This window comes from Amaranthus tricolor, chromosome 1, assembly GCF_026212465.1.
Source record: "Amaranthus tricolor cultivar Red isolate AtriRed21 chromosome 1, ASM2621246v1, whole genome shotgun sequence".
In the NCBI taxonomy this organism is placed as follows: Eukaryota; Viridiplantae; Streptophyta; class Magnoliopsida; order Caryophyllales; family Amaranthaceae; genus Amaranthus; species Amaranthus tricolor.
The window spans coordinates 13,667,002-13,682,001 of record NC_080047.1 but is presented as its reverse complement, the minus strand read 5'-3'; the positions used below and the strand labels follow the sequence as shown (position 1 = coordinate 13,682,001).

At 33.8% G+C, this 15,000-nt stretch overlaps 1 protein-coding gene across 1 annotated transcript; it reads left to right on the top strand.

The window, feature by feature from the left end:
• Nucleotides 1–486: 486 nt before the first annotated feature.
• On the top strand, nt 487–3,299 carry LOC130815225 (transcription factor TCP10-like). Its single transcript, XM_057681617.1, has 2 exons — nt 487–2,372; nt 2,902–3,299. The coding sequence occupies exon 1, from the start codon at nt 1,526–1,528 to the stop codon at nt 2,366–2,368; it is 843 nt and encodes a 280-aa protein (XP_057537600.1). The 5' UTR covers nt 487–1,525; the 3' UTR covers nt 2,369–2,372; nt 2,902–3,299.
• Nucleotides 3,300–15,000: the final 11,701 nt, after the last annotated feature.

Sequence of the window (15,000 nt, the reverse complement as noted above, 5' to 3'; positions counted from 1 at the left end):
CAATAAGATTTTTTTTCTTGTTTTTCATTGCTTTGTTCTTGTTCTATGCTTTAACTTTCAACCTCGATTTTAACCACTTTTTTTTACCATCTATTTGTTTTTTGTCTTACTTTCCAACCCAATTACCTTTTTCACTAAATTTTTACCCAAAATATTTTGGGTGCATTCTCATATGGACGTAAGAAATACTTCCTATGTCGCTTTCATTTTGTACAAATTGCAAAATGGTTAAAATTTAATAGAAAAGAGAAATTGAGTTGAAGAATGAAATAAAAAAAACAAGTGAATAATGAAATAAGTTGTTAAAATGAAGATGGAATAAAAGTTTATAGTTGAAATATTTTTTTGAAAGAATGTAGTTGAAATTAAAAGAAGAATAAAACTATTGTTAAAAAAGAAAAAAATGCAAAATTAGTGAGACAAATAAATTAAAAAGTGAAACAGACTAAGAAAATTTTATTTTATTTTGTTAAATAACCCTATTTAAAAAATTTTAATAAAACCCTCTAAAAATTCAAGAAATCCTCGTAGCTTTCCAAAACCAACATATTGGAGACACTTACTTTGTTTCCCCTCTTCATTATCTTTCCTCCTGCCCAAATTCAATTTGAGACACTAAAACCATCCTTCTGTTGTACGAAACCAACATATTATCCTTTAATTTATTGTACTGCTGTATTTTGTTTCAATGTGTTGATTTTACTTTTCCATATTTTTCTTGATTTGGGCAGTGTAATCCTGAAACAGTGTAATACCCTTCTTTCATTGGGATCAGCATCTTCCACAGCTGCTATACCACTGTACCACTAAACAGATTTTACAGTTCTAGCTTTACTCATTAACAAAACCAACTTACTTTCACCCAAAAAAAAAAAAAAAAAAAAAAAAAAAAAAAAAAACCTTAAAACCAACATTTCTTTTGTTTTCTTCAAATCTGAAGGATACCCAGAAAAATTAGAGCTGATTATTTAAAAGGTAATTTTTTTTTTAAGAAATTGAAGAAATTTGTAGGATACCCTAAAAATTCCTTATCCAAAACCTAAATAAAAAGAAAAACCTTAAAACCAACATTTCTTTCTTTTTTTTCAATTTTGAACGATAACCAGAAAAATTAAAGCTGATCATTTAAAGAGTAATCTTTTTTTTAAGAAATTGAAGAAATTTAAATTCCTTATTCAAAACCTAACTAAAAAGAAAACCTTAAAACCTACATTTCTTTTTTTTTTTTCAAATTTGAAGGATACCCAGAAAAATTAGAGCTGATTATTTAAAGGGTAATTTTCTTTTTTAAGAATTTGAAGAAATTTGTAGGATACCCAAAAAAAATCCTTATCCAAAACCTAACTAAAAAGAAAAACCTTAAAACCAACATTTCTTTCTTTTGTTCAAATTTGACGGATACCCAGAAAATTTGAGCTGATTATTTAAAGGGTTATTTTGTTTTTTCTTTGGTGAAATTGAAGAAATTTGTAAGACCCAAAAAAAAATCTTATCCGAAACCTAATTAAAAAGAAAAACCTTGCAAATGGGAAAAATGGGGCTAAAAAATACAGCAGCAAGAGGGGAGATAGTACAAGTACAAGGAGGTCATATAATTCGTGGCACGGGTAGTAAAGACCGGCACAGCAAGGTGTTCACAGCTAAGGGCCCGCGAGATCGTAGACTCCGTCTTTCTGCACACACAGCAATCCAATTTTATGATATTCAAGATAGATTAGGCTATGACCGACCTAGCAAGGCCGTTGATTGGCTCATCAAGAAAGCTAAAGCTTCTATTGATAAGCTTGCACAATTACCACCGTGGGATCCAATGGCAAGTTCATCTCATACCGTTGATGTTAATGTTGAGTCTACTGGTTTTCCTGTGGCTCACCACACTGGATCATCATCATTTTTCCCTACTAGTAATACCATTAGTTTTCAGAACTATCCACAAGATGATCAGTTTATTTTAGGTAATCAAGATCTATGTTTGTCTCTTCATACACTTCAAGATCCGAGAAGCCATGACCCGGAGATTTTGCAAGGATCCAGATTAAGTCTTGGGTTTGATGGTGGGTGGCCCGGATCACAGCATTCGCATGATTTGGGTAGGTTGTTGTTTAATTCACACGGAGTATTATTGGGCCAACAAGGTACAAATACAATAGTATATCCTCATAGGGGCACCCTTCAGTCCAATGATTTTTCTCACTATGGACGAGTTTCCGAGAATCACCATGATCATCAGGAGATTTCGGGTATTGGACATGGATTGGATGGGTTCATAGGTTTCCCAATGCCCAATCAGATTCATGATGGAGGCTATTCTTTGTCTAATAATAAAGCATCATCATCGTCCTTGTCTCCTGGTTCAAGCCAACATTAATTAGGTATGACTTTGCATATAAACGAGTTTAGCTGGACTTATTGTCAATGTCAGCATATAAATGGGGAAATATTAGGTGCACACTTTATAAGTTAAGGAAATATCATTTCAAAACCATATGGCGAAGGAAAAACTCCTATAACTTTTAAAGTGTGCACACCATCTTTAAGTTAATTAATTGGGATAAACCATGCATCCCAACACACATTTGTGGACCTAATTAATTATACTATTGAGCGTTGATTTGTCGTTATTAAATACTAGTAATAAAAATGATATTAGATATTTATTTTCATAAAATGGGTTATACCTTTTTAGGGAACTTTTTTTTTTTCTTTAAAATTTTCCATTACCAAACCTAATACCACTAAATTATGTAGAGAAAATAAATGATTAAATTAGCACAAGGTAGAAATTAAATTTCCGTAACTATTGTTAATACTAATTGATATCAATAATCAAACGGGTCATATGGGTTTATAGTATGTGAATTGTAGTAGTTTTCTAATTAAATATTGTTTTTGTTACAACAGATGATGACATTGGATGCTAAAAGAGATAGATTCTTAACAGGCGGTCCAGCATTAGATTTTTTGAAATGGTATCATGTTTTGCTATTTCAAGTAGTAGTAATTGTAGTTAGATGTTTCAACAATATAATGCATTAAAAGTACTTTCTACATCTTACAGTTTTGATTGGGAAAGTGACTTTTGCTAACTAGTTCCTACTTAACCAGATACCTCATCTGTTGTAATGCTTATTTTTAGAAATAGAATCAAAATCAAACTGGAACAACTCATTTTAAGTGGAATTTTTTATTGACATGGATATGATATAGCCAAATATTAAGCTTATAGTTGAAGTCTTGCCCAATACGTTATGAAGTATGAGACCATGGCATTAAATAATGTACTTGCAATGAGGACCAGTTGAATGAAATATAAACTCGTAACGTTCCATCTAATATAGTGTTAATGATTCAAATCAACTAAAAAAACCTTTTTTGTCGTTAATTAAAGCTCCTTAATCGACCCAAAAAGCTTTCATGTAATAAACTTAATTATAGTAAGTTTTATGGGACAAATTAGGATTGATATATTATGTTTTACTTTCTCAATATCATGTTTAAATCTCATCCACTCTACTTTAAGCGTTACAAATGGGAATATCTTATGGGAATCTGATAGAGTATTTAGCAGATTTGAACCTTTTAAATTTGGTCTTTTGACATGTGCATGTAAGAGCTAGTATATAATACATTATAGAACCTCAATCATTAGCTAAAGTTTTTGGTTGAATTAGTTTCTCGACATGGTATCAAAAGCCAATGTGACAAAAGTTCACAGGCTCAAATCTCAATTTTCAACCACCCATCATTAAAGTGGAATATTCAGTGCATACTTCAAATCCAAAGGGCTCTCTTGTAATGGAGCGTATTAGAGTATATAACATAACCTAGAACCTTAATTATTAGTTTACGAAGGAAGAGATATGCTTGATATGCAATGTTGTAAATTAATATGGAAATTAGTAGATGAAAATGTTTCTAAAACCAGTACAGATTCAAAACATGGATTCAGAAACAGTTTGATGAATTCATGTGGCATCACGATGGTGTCATGTGCTTAAAAGGGTAACAAAAGGGTTTTAGTTGGGTTTATGATTAAGCATCAGCTTTGTAATACATTAAGAAATTGTTAATTACTTTTGGATAACATACTTTAATGCTTAATATATTGTCTCCATTATACTGGGCGTGTCTCAAGATACCATAACCAAAAACTATTGGTGCTACTCTTATGTGTTCGATTTATTTATCCTTTTTTAGAAAAATTAATTATGCTACTGTTCCAAGGTCAAGGTTTTGGCCATTTGCTATACTTTGTAACTAAACATAAATTCTTTTTTTCACCCTAGAAAGAGTAAGTGTAGATTTTTTTTGCCTTCAGTATTTAGGTTAAAATTGACCAAATTCTTGGCCCTCTCTCTTAAATGAGGTTCGGATATAAATTGTCCGTTACTTTTCTCACATGGTCCATATTATCGTGCACAATATTAGGCTATTGATGATAATGATTAGAATTCGGATCTTTTCTTAATATTGCTTTTATCATAAGCTCTCTCTTTGAAGATCTTTCTCAAGCTGAGGGACTTTTTGACCGCACTGTCCTCTATGGGTATGAGTTGCCTTCTTTTTTCCCTTCCCAGACCCTGACCATATTTTTCTATGAGCGAAATACATTGGGTATGATGATGAAGATCAGAGGCGGAGCTAAGAATATTGGGGCGCTATTTATTTTTTATAGTTTCTCTAAAATTGAGCCCTATTTATTTTTCATTTTTTATTTTTTATGAAAAGCGATAATCATTTTAAACCCCAAAAGTTAACCTATTTCGTACCCAATTAATTTTCAAAATAAAGAAAAAAAAATTATTAACATAATCAAATACTTTCATATTAATTACACAATACACATTATCAATTATTTAAGTAAAAATAATTAGCAAATCCATATGTATTCACTCAACATTGAAAGAATATTCTACTATTATAATTTAATGCATTAACAAAAATTACAAACTGTAGGATTAACAATAGAAAAATGTTCATTGAATTATAAATCTAATCAATCTAATACCAACAATTTAAATTCAAATTATCGACATTTAGCAAAAATAATTAATACCCATTGGAATTACATCCTGAATGATGAAAAAGTAAGTCAATCTTAGGAAAAGGATAGAAAAATTTTACCTTCAAAAAAGCCTTTTTCTTCTTTGTGTGAAAATTAAACTCAATCAAATACCCTTATCTCTAATTTTTCTTGCTAAACTTACATAGTTATATAAAGCTAAATTAATTAGAAATGAAGTATATTGTGTAGCTTAAAAAGAGAATCAAGTTATTAGGATCCTAAAGACATGCGTGAAGAAGTTAAAGAGATTGAGAATTCAGGTATTGGGAATATTTTTATATTTTTTATGGTTTCGAACCAGTAATCTTGCAATTCCATGGCAAAGTCATTACCAGTTGAGCTACCTAACAACAATTATATACAATACTAAACATTTAATATATGAGGCCCCTTATTTATGGGGACCTTCGGCGGTTGGCTACTCGACTGCCCTCAAAACCCGCCCTGATGATGATGATGATTTTTTTCTCAAAAGAAACTTATGTTCAAGTCTCGCTCAATTTCTTTTAGCACTCCTATTCCTTCGGTCTAAACAGATCAAAGTATAGTTTATAATAAATACCCCTTCATTCCTTAAAAAGTTCTTATTTCTCATTTTAAGGTGATTTAATTGAAAAGTAATATTATTCATCCTCATTTTGATAGTCTTATAATGCTTAGCTTATGATCCACACATATTTCCTACTGACTTCATTTTAATATTTTTATATTTTTTATGGTCATTATATATTTCCTACTAACTTTATAATAATATTTTTTTATTAGTTGTGGTTCTCATATTTTACCCTCTAACTTTCTTATAATATTTTTTAAATATTTATAGTCTTTACTTTTTTCTTCCATCAACTTAATTATTCAATTAAATAATATATCTACAATATTAAAATATTCTATTTTTTTTATTCCCGTGATTATTTGTTTTGAGAACTTTATTAGAAAAGATAAAAGAGTAATAAATTTAAATATTCAGTACAGCCACAATTTTCCCGCAAGTTGGAACATAAATTAACCTAATCAAAGTCATTTAATAGAGTTCAACTAATTGCCCTTTTGTTAAATAAGCTAATATTATTGCTGCTGGCTGGACATAGGAGTTGGATCATTAATAATTCGCTTAATCAAGAAAAAGTTAAAAGAAATTTTCTGCCGACATTAAAAAGTCACTACTTGTTTCTATGGGCGGTGATATTTTGTATAAAGAAAGGGATTAACATTTAACTGTTGTTTAAGGTCTATTTTGAGATTTTATACTACTTTTATATTGAAGCTTGTAAATAAAAGTGATTGTCCTGGTATTATTTGTTCACTCTTGTTTATTTAAATTATTATACTCTTGTTTATTTAAATTATTAATGTCATATTACTTTAATATCATTGGACCCTTTTGATTGATCTTGACTTTTGGTCAAGGGCCTTTTTTCTGTAATTCCCAACTTCCTTGCTTGGCGCACAAGATAATAACATCCAATAGACAACTGCCCACCATTCTCCATTTCACTATCATGACTCCTTCTCTTATGCTGGTAACCGCCCACCACTATCTATGATAACCTACCTTCTCCCAGAAAATACCTTCCTCTCCACCATTATAAATAAAGACAACCAGCATCAAGGGAAGCATCATCAGAGAATCACCCTTCAAATATCCTTACTCACAATCCTCTTCACTAGCCTACCCAAATACAAGTAATCTCGGCCCCGACGTCTCTATTCCTGCGTTCAATCTATAATCGTTTATTCATTAATCTCGCATCTCCGTTCTAACTTGAACGTCGGAGGGTTTTCCGGGAGATCACCCCGGACTAGGCTAACGTCTTGTGTTGCAGGAATTCAGGTTATTTTCATTCCGCGAATTGCTGCTCTCGATAACACTTCCTTCTCAAGTACTTCAAGTGTCTTGCACTTCCTCGTTTCATCACCGAAACAGTGATATTTTTTAATAGCAGGCTATTAATTTTAGTCTTTTAGTAGCAAATTTAAATTGAGATACGTATTTCTGAGCTTTTTTCGTGCTAGTACTGAAATGAGCTACGCAACGATATTATAAACATATGTGATTTAATGCTTTACAGCTTCCCCATTAGCATGGCAACGCATTGGGATTTTAATTCTTTCACCAGCTATCAAAATGAGTTCTACGTGATTGTAAAACAGCTTGGCTGTTTTGGGTTACAATGAAGAAAAAAATAATACAGAAAATAAAGTGTTTGGCTAGTTGAATACTGATTTTGTATTAAGCTTTAAGTAATTACATAAGCCTCTATATATATAAATTATGAAAGCTATCTAAGGAAATAAGAATAATTATAATAAAGGCAATAATTAAAATATTCTCTAAATATTTACTTTCCTACATACACTCCCCATCAAGTTAGGTCTTTGGGTCACCAATACCTAACTTGCATAACATCTGGTCAAAGGCTTATAATGTAACTGCTTTCGTAAGAATATCTGTCAGCTAATCTTTTGATCTTACAACTGGAAGACTTGTAATCTTCTTCTCAAGTTTCTCCTTTATGATATGTCTATCAATCTCAACATGCTTGGTGCGATCATGTTGAACTGGGTTTCCGAAAATACTGATTGCTGTTTTATTATCACAAAACAATTTACAAGCCTTCTTCTGTGGGAAACCTTGTTCACTTAGGAGCTTCTTTATCCATATGACTTCAGTTAGCCCTTTTGCAATACCACGAAATTCTGCTTCTGCACTTGATAAGGCAACAACCTTTTGTTTCTTACTTTTCCATGTAACAAGGTTTCCTGCCACCACTGTAAAATACTCAGAAGTTGATCTCCTATCATCTTGATCTCCTGCCCAGTCTACATCTGTATAGGCTAAAAGGTCTTAGTGATCACTTTTCCTAAATAGGATGCCTCTGCTACTTGTACCCTTCAGATACCTTAAGATTCTCATAACTGTTGTCATATATTGTATATGTGGTTGTTGCATAAACCTACTCACTACTCCAACTGCATATGTAATGTCTAGTCGTGTGTGAGAGAGATAGATGAGTTTCCCTACCATTCTCTAATATTGCCTTCTGTCTGCCAATTTTTCTCCTTTGATCAACTGAAGGCCATGATTGGTTATAATAGGTATCTCTACAGGTTTACAATCAAGCATACCTGTTTCAGCTAGCAAGTCAAGAATATACTTCCGTTGCCTAATGAAGATACCTCCTCTTGATCTCAATACTTCAATGCCAAGAAAATACTTTAGTCGCCCTAAGTCTTTCATTTCAAATTCTCAAGACAGCTGCTCCTTGAGGGCGCAAATTTCCTCTTCATCATCCCCGGTAATGAACATATCATCCACATAGATGATTAGGCACATGATACAATTATTTTGTTTCTTAAGGAACAGAGTATGGTCAGAGTTGCTTAGTTTATAACCAAACTTTGTCATAGTTGCAATAAATCTCCCAAACCATGCCCTTGGAGATTGTCTTAGACCATACAAAGCCTTGTTCAGTTTACACCCTTCTCCTGGATTGAAGTCACTAGAAAAACCTTGGGGAGCTTTCATACACACCTCTTCTTTTATCTTTCAATGTAGAAAAGCATTTTTCACATCGAATTAGTGAAGTGGCCAATCTTTGTTTGCAGCTATTGAGAATAGAACCCGAATTGTGTCGATTTTAGCCCCTGGTGAGAAAGTTTCAAAATAATCCACCCATAGGTCTTAGTATACCCCTGTGCTACCAATGTTGCTTTGTACCATTCAATAGTACCATCAGCCAAATATTTGATTGTGCATACCCATCTGCATCCCACTGTCTTCTTTCCTCTTGGCAACTCACACTTTCCCCATGTTTCATTTTTGTTAAAAGCGGAAATTTCTTCTTCCATTGCCCTTTTCCACTTCAGATCCCCGATAGCTTCTTCAATGGTTTTTGGAAGAATATTGGAAACTGGGAGGTGTTTATGGCTACTACTGTGAGAGATAAATTTCCATCGTTTCCTCGGTTAATAGGATACCAAAATGACTGAGACTCAAACTCCGGATCATATCTCTTAGGAGGAACTCCTCTTGTGCTTCTGGGAGGTAACTCATATCTATTGGGAATATCAACACTAGGCACATCATCATTAGATATATCAATTAAGGGCTCAGGTGTTACTTCTTGTTCAGTTGGATGCTCGTTAGAAGGGACATGAGTGAACGGCTCAGGTGTTACCTCTTGTTCAGTTGGATGCTCATTAGAAGGGACTGGAGTGAACTGAAGATGAGATACTATGACTTCAAAATCAACATCGATAGTCTCGCCTACCTGCTCTTTTGGGTCATGTTCAATCATAGCTGGATATATTAGCCAGCTTAGGTCATCACTAACTGTCTCCCCCTGAGGACTAGGCTGGGTATAGTAGTAGGATTGTTCAAAGAAGTCACAATCCATGGCGATATACATCCGATTTTGTAAAGGGTCAAAACATTTATATCCCTTTTGATTCACTCCATAGCCAAGAAACACACGTAATTGCCTGAGATTCAAGTTTGGTTCTGAATTGTATAGGAAGATGGACATAAACAACAAGTTTTTCAGATCGTCAACCTCAGACCTGAGACTAGGTTGAGCTGGCTGAGCTTGCTGCTTGTACGGGGGTGGGTGTTGGTATGGAGTTTGCTGATGCTGTGGATTTAGCACATTTGTGCTTGAGTAGGACAAATTAGGGCGCTTATAACCTGCATTATATCTGTTAGAGTGTGGGTCACCAGGAGGTTTACTATACAGGGTGTTTGCCTCCTTGTAAACTTGGGGGCAAGTACATGAATAGTGGCCCGAGACGCCACAGCTGTCACATGAACTAGCAGAATTATTAGAACTAGAGGAGGAGCTTACCATGCTCACTTTAGACATCTATTCAGTGAGATTGGCTATTTGTTGGGTGAGGGCTTTAATGGTCTCAGATTCAGCATTATTACCTTGGGACACTGGACCTCTCTCATTGCTCCTTGAGAAACCATTTTTGGCCATGGTTTCGAAAAGTCTCAAGAGGTCATCTGGGAGCTTGGAGTCCATGTCACCGCCACATGCGGCGTTAATCAATGACTTGTGCTCATCAAACAATCCTCAATAGAAGGATTGGGCGAGCAACTAAGTTAAAGGTCTTTAAACCTCTCCCATGCCTCGTAAAATGATTCAAAAGGCTGCTGCTTGAAGGTCTGCAGCTATGTCCAGATTTGAGAGGTCTTTCGTGGGGGATATAATTTGGCCAAAAAGCCATTGGCCAGTTCCTCCTAGGTCCTATATATGCCTCCGGACTCGGACTTGAGCCAGGACTTAGCTTTATCCTTCAGGCTGAAGGGAAAAAGCCGCATATGCACCGCTTCTATGGACAGGTCCTTAGCAGTGATAGTATTACACCTTTCTATAAAGTCAGCAATATGGTCATGAGGACTCTCACTAGGGTGACCGCCGAATTGGTTCCTCTCAATCATTTGGATAAGCTGAGGCTTCAATTCAAAATTTTCTGTGCCGAAATTGGGTTTGACGATATATGGAATGGAAGTTTGGGTGAGCGTGAGCGCACCCAATTGGCCAAAAGGATTGGTTAGCATTATTGGCCATTTGGTCTTGTTTTCGCCTTAACTGCTTTAGGCGTTCGGCGTTCAGTATACGGGCAATAGCTTCGATTTTTGGGTCGAATCGCTCTAGAGATCGAGCCCTTCTATGCATTCAAAGAATTCAAACACAAAGGGGTCTTGAGAGAGAACAACAAGCAAGTGGCAAGTAGATCAATCAACAAAACAAAAGAATTATCCGTCGCTTCCCCCACAACTGCGCCAAAAACTTGATGTGTAAATTTTATTAATCGCAAGCGTACGTTGTACGTGTAGCTAAACGGGTCGAACTCAGGGAAGTGAATTAACTAATTTGTTCGATTTATGACTACGAGACACGGATTAACAAGTAGTTGGGTTGAGAAACTAATACAAGAATGCAAATAAAACTAATAATTAAAGCTAAGACAATGATTAATATGAGATAATAATAATATGACAAATCTAGGGCATCAGGAATCACCTAATTCTAACATGGGAGTCAATTACTCTCATAATTATATGAATTTGAGTCGTTGGCATAATTAAACGTGATCTAATTAACCTCAAGCTTCCGCTCTATTGATCAATATCAGTTTATGACCTTACTAGTGTTAATCCTCAAACTTTCGTTTTATTGGCTAAACTAATAGGAATTTAACTTAAACATATCTCAATCCTAAATTAATCTTAATATCATACTTCTGTTTTATTAAAAAGGTTAATAAAGATATTTAAACTAAGATTCATTAAGCATAGGTTTAATCATAGACCCAAATTTCACACAATTAGTCGATAAAACATCATCCCATTCTTGAATTAAGGTTTTTACCCTAACCCTAGAGAGGAAAACTACTCACTAGACATGGTAATGAAAATGCAATTCATGATGAATGATGACTTAATTGAAACACTTAACATGAAAATGATAAATGATTTCAATGCACAAAGATAAATAATAAATCAATAAACAAAGAAAACTTACTAATTGAGAAGAACGTAAATGTAAATTGCAACGAAATTTAACGTAACAATGAAGTTTAACCACAACGAGCTCTCGATGGAGAAGAACAAAAAGAAAAATAATTCTGAAAAATTAAAAATTAAAAACTGACTTCCTGATAAAAAAATAACTACCACTATTTATAGTGGCTCCAAAAAGTAACTGTCAAAACGCATAAAAAAGACACCTGACGTGATTGCGACGACTCGTGACATCAAGGGCGACGACTCGTCGCTTTTGTTCTGCCTGAGGTATGTGAGTTCAGTGAATGTGCGACGAGTCGTGGCAAGTTGGAGACGACTCGTCGCTTAGCCTCTGGATTGATATGCGTAGATCAGTAAGTATGCGACGAGTCGTGGCATATGTAGGACGACTCATTGCTTTGGCTCTAGAATTCTCTGATGACTTCAGTGGATATGCAACGAGTCGTGGCTGAATGGGGACGACTCGTCGCTTTTGTTCTGGACTCCATTTGCTCCGCGATGAGTCGTGGCTTTTTAATGCTCCTTAGCTACGACTCGTTTCTTTCCCTTGGGGCTTGTTTGGCTCGATCTCTTCACTTCTTTTAGGGGTCTTAGGTTATTTCTCCAAACCTTCACCTTCTTATCACCCCTGGAACCTAATAAAACTCCGATTTTTGCCTCAAATTAAATAAAATACAATATTAAACATATAAGACAAAGACATCAAATAACACTATCAACACTACTTAAAACCCACTAAAACGCCGTATAAGGAATGTTGAAATAACACAAATAAGTGCAAATAATTACACTTATCAACGTTTTCTAGAGCTGGTTCATGTACAGGTTTCTCTTGCTCAGCAAGTTTATCACAGAACTTAGAAAAACATTCTGGAACAAACCAATAAGGCGTCAGCTGCAAAAACATATAAAAAAAATTAGAAGCATTAACGGTTGTTACAATAACATTCCATAACGTTAACTCGCATTAAGTGGCTCCAACACGTGGGGATTTGGGTCAAATATACACAACCAAACTTTTATTAATGATAATACTAGCAAAGATGAGACACAAATTGAGACATGATATAAAGTCATGTTATTGTAACTTCAGAAGGTTGAGAGATATCATACAAAATCACAGTAGTCATTTGATTTGCTGAATTTTTTGGGAGCATCATCCAGGAATCATATGATAAATAGAGAACAAATCTAACACAGTCAACATCATTTTTCTATTGAGGAACCTGAAAAGCAAAAAGGGAATGCATTTTAATCAGAGGATATTCAACAATCAAAGATGATTAGGCCTCTTAAAAGTAGTTACAGGATATTCAATAGAAAATACTTGAATAATGAATAAATTACATCAAAGAACATAATAATATCCACACTTTTATCACTTACGCTCACTTCAAAATAAGAAACAACTTATAGAACATGCACCTATGGCACCAATAGAGGAATACGGTATATATCAGCTTTAGATTCAGATTAACCTTGGGCTGAAATATATCATAAAAAAACCTAAAAAAATATTAAAGAGAACCATTTATCCGCATAATGTATATTTTTTTTTCTCAAAACAGTAATGAAAATAGGCTAAGAGCCTAAGGCCATACTTTCTCAAATCAGATCCAATTACATTTGCACCTATGTTATTTGAATCAAGCAACAAGATGCATCTCTTTTCGGTTTTTGAGTTTATAGCCTTGCAAAAATGACAGAAAATCACCGGTCTTTAGTGATTCCTATGGGAAAAAAATCATAATGACATCAACACCTAAACAACCAACACATCTACAATATTTCCCATGAAGGAGTTTGGCAAATGATTGTTGATTAGCTTTGTTAGTTGTTTTGTTTGACCAATTGGAAGTGTTGACTTATTTTGTTGGCTTTAAAGCTAATTCAATAAGTTAGTTGATAATAAAGATGTTTTGTAAAATTAAATATTGATTGTTGAAAACGTAGACAATAAGCCAAAAGCAACTAAAAAAAACTAACCAACTTATTTTCATGTGCAACAAATTTAAAAATTAATTACGAGCTGGTGTTATTTACGCATATAATATCTTTTACGAAATTTGCATTGCAAACAAACAGACAACCAGAATAGAAAGTAATTAATAGGAACACATACCAGCAAACAATAGCACAAACACATACTTCTTCGAGAAAATCTCCTTCTATTTTTTTAGTTTCCAATCTAGGCTTTTCTTGCGCAAGAAGTTTTATAATTCCAAAGCATCCAAATAATCAAATGCTTTCTTTTTGGTTTTAGAAATACTCTTCCATATATTCCTAAGAGTTTTAGAAATCTGAATTAGTTTCACAAAGACTTTAAGAAAAACAAACCCTTTTGATACCAGGGGATAACTTACTCCAAGTGGTAGTTAAATGTATAACTATCCATCCTTGACCGCGTTCCAGAAGTATTTGATACGGTTTCTGAGGAACAAGGAATAGAATGTTCAAGCCTTTTTTGTATTACCGATCTATCCCGTAAGGGTTTTCTCTTCTTATTACCTTGTATATTTACATCCATAGTTTCTTGACATTCTACCAACAAAAGCTCAATCAATAGCCTCAAAAAACAAACATTATAACTTCTGAGTTAATCGTTATCCCTCTATTCCATTTTCATTCAAAGCCACAAAGCCCATAACTACTCTAACTTTCATCAAATCAGAAGCAAGTTCTAAATAATGTACCAGATTGAATAAATAACGAAGCAAAAAACCAACCAATATACACTTAACCAGTTTTACCATGTGCATAAACCTAAATAGTTAGGTAACAAAACGTAATGGTAGAAAACCTGATTGTGTGATATCTCTTGTGTCCTGAATTGTAGAATCGAGTGCTAAGATTTTATATCTTGGTGCTGCCTATAGAACTAATGTGTCCCATGTCATGATATTGTTAGTCCTATTCATGGCTCACTTTATACTGGGTGCTTGCTTTGTATTTTTGATTTCTATTGCGTTAGTTAGTTTAAACTGAAATCTCAGTTTATTTTGATCCTCAACGTGTTGTTTATGAAGTTGATCTTTATCATCTTTACAACGGCACTGCCTCCTTCGGATATTAAATAGTGTTGTGGGTGAACTCTTATTAGAAATGAAAATTTACAGTTTCATCTCAACCTTTTCAAGTTCATTAAAGTTCATGTTACTGGTTAAATATTTGTTACAATTTTTCTCTTGTGCTCGCTTTTCAAAATATTTCTTTATTACTTTTGCATTTATCCGCTTTATAGTTCCTTTAAAATCGTCGAATTAATTTATGCTAGAAACTTGTATATATTATGCAGAATTTGTGAGAGTAACATTAGATCATCAAAGTGAAAATATGTGCTAAATGATGAAAGTATTAGACCAACATTATAGGCTGACTGAAACTTCATAAAAGGATTTAGGTC

Bases quoted from the DNA above. Each gene is read 5' to 3' on its own strand.
- LOC130815225 (XM_057681617.1), top strand. From the start codon at position 1,526: ATGGGAAAAATGGGGCTAAAAAATACAGCAGCAAGAGGGGAGATAGTA.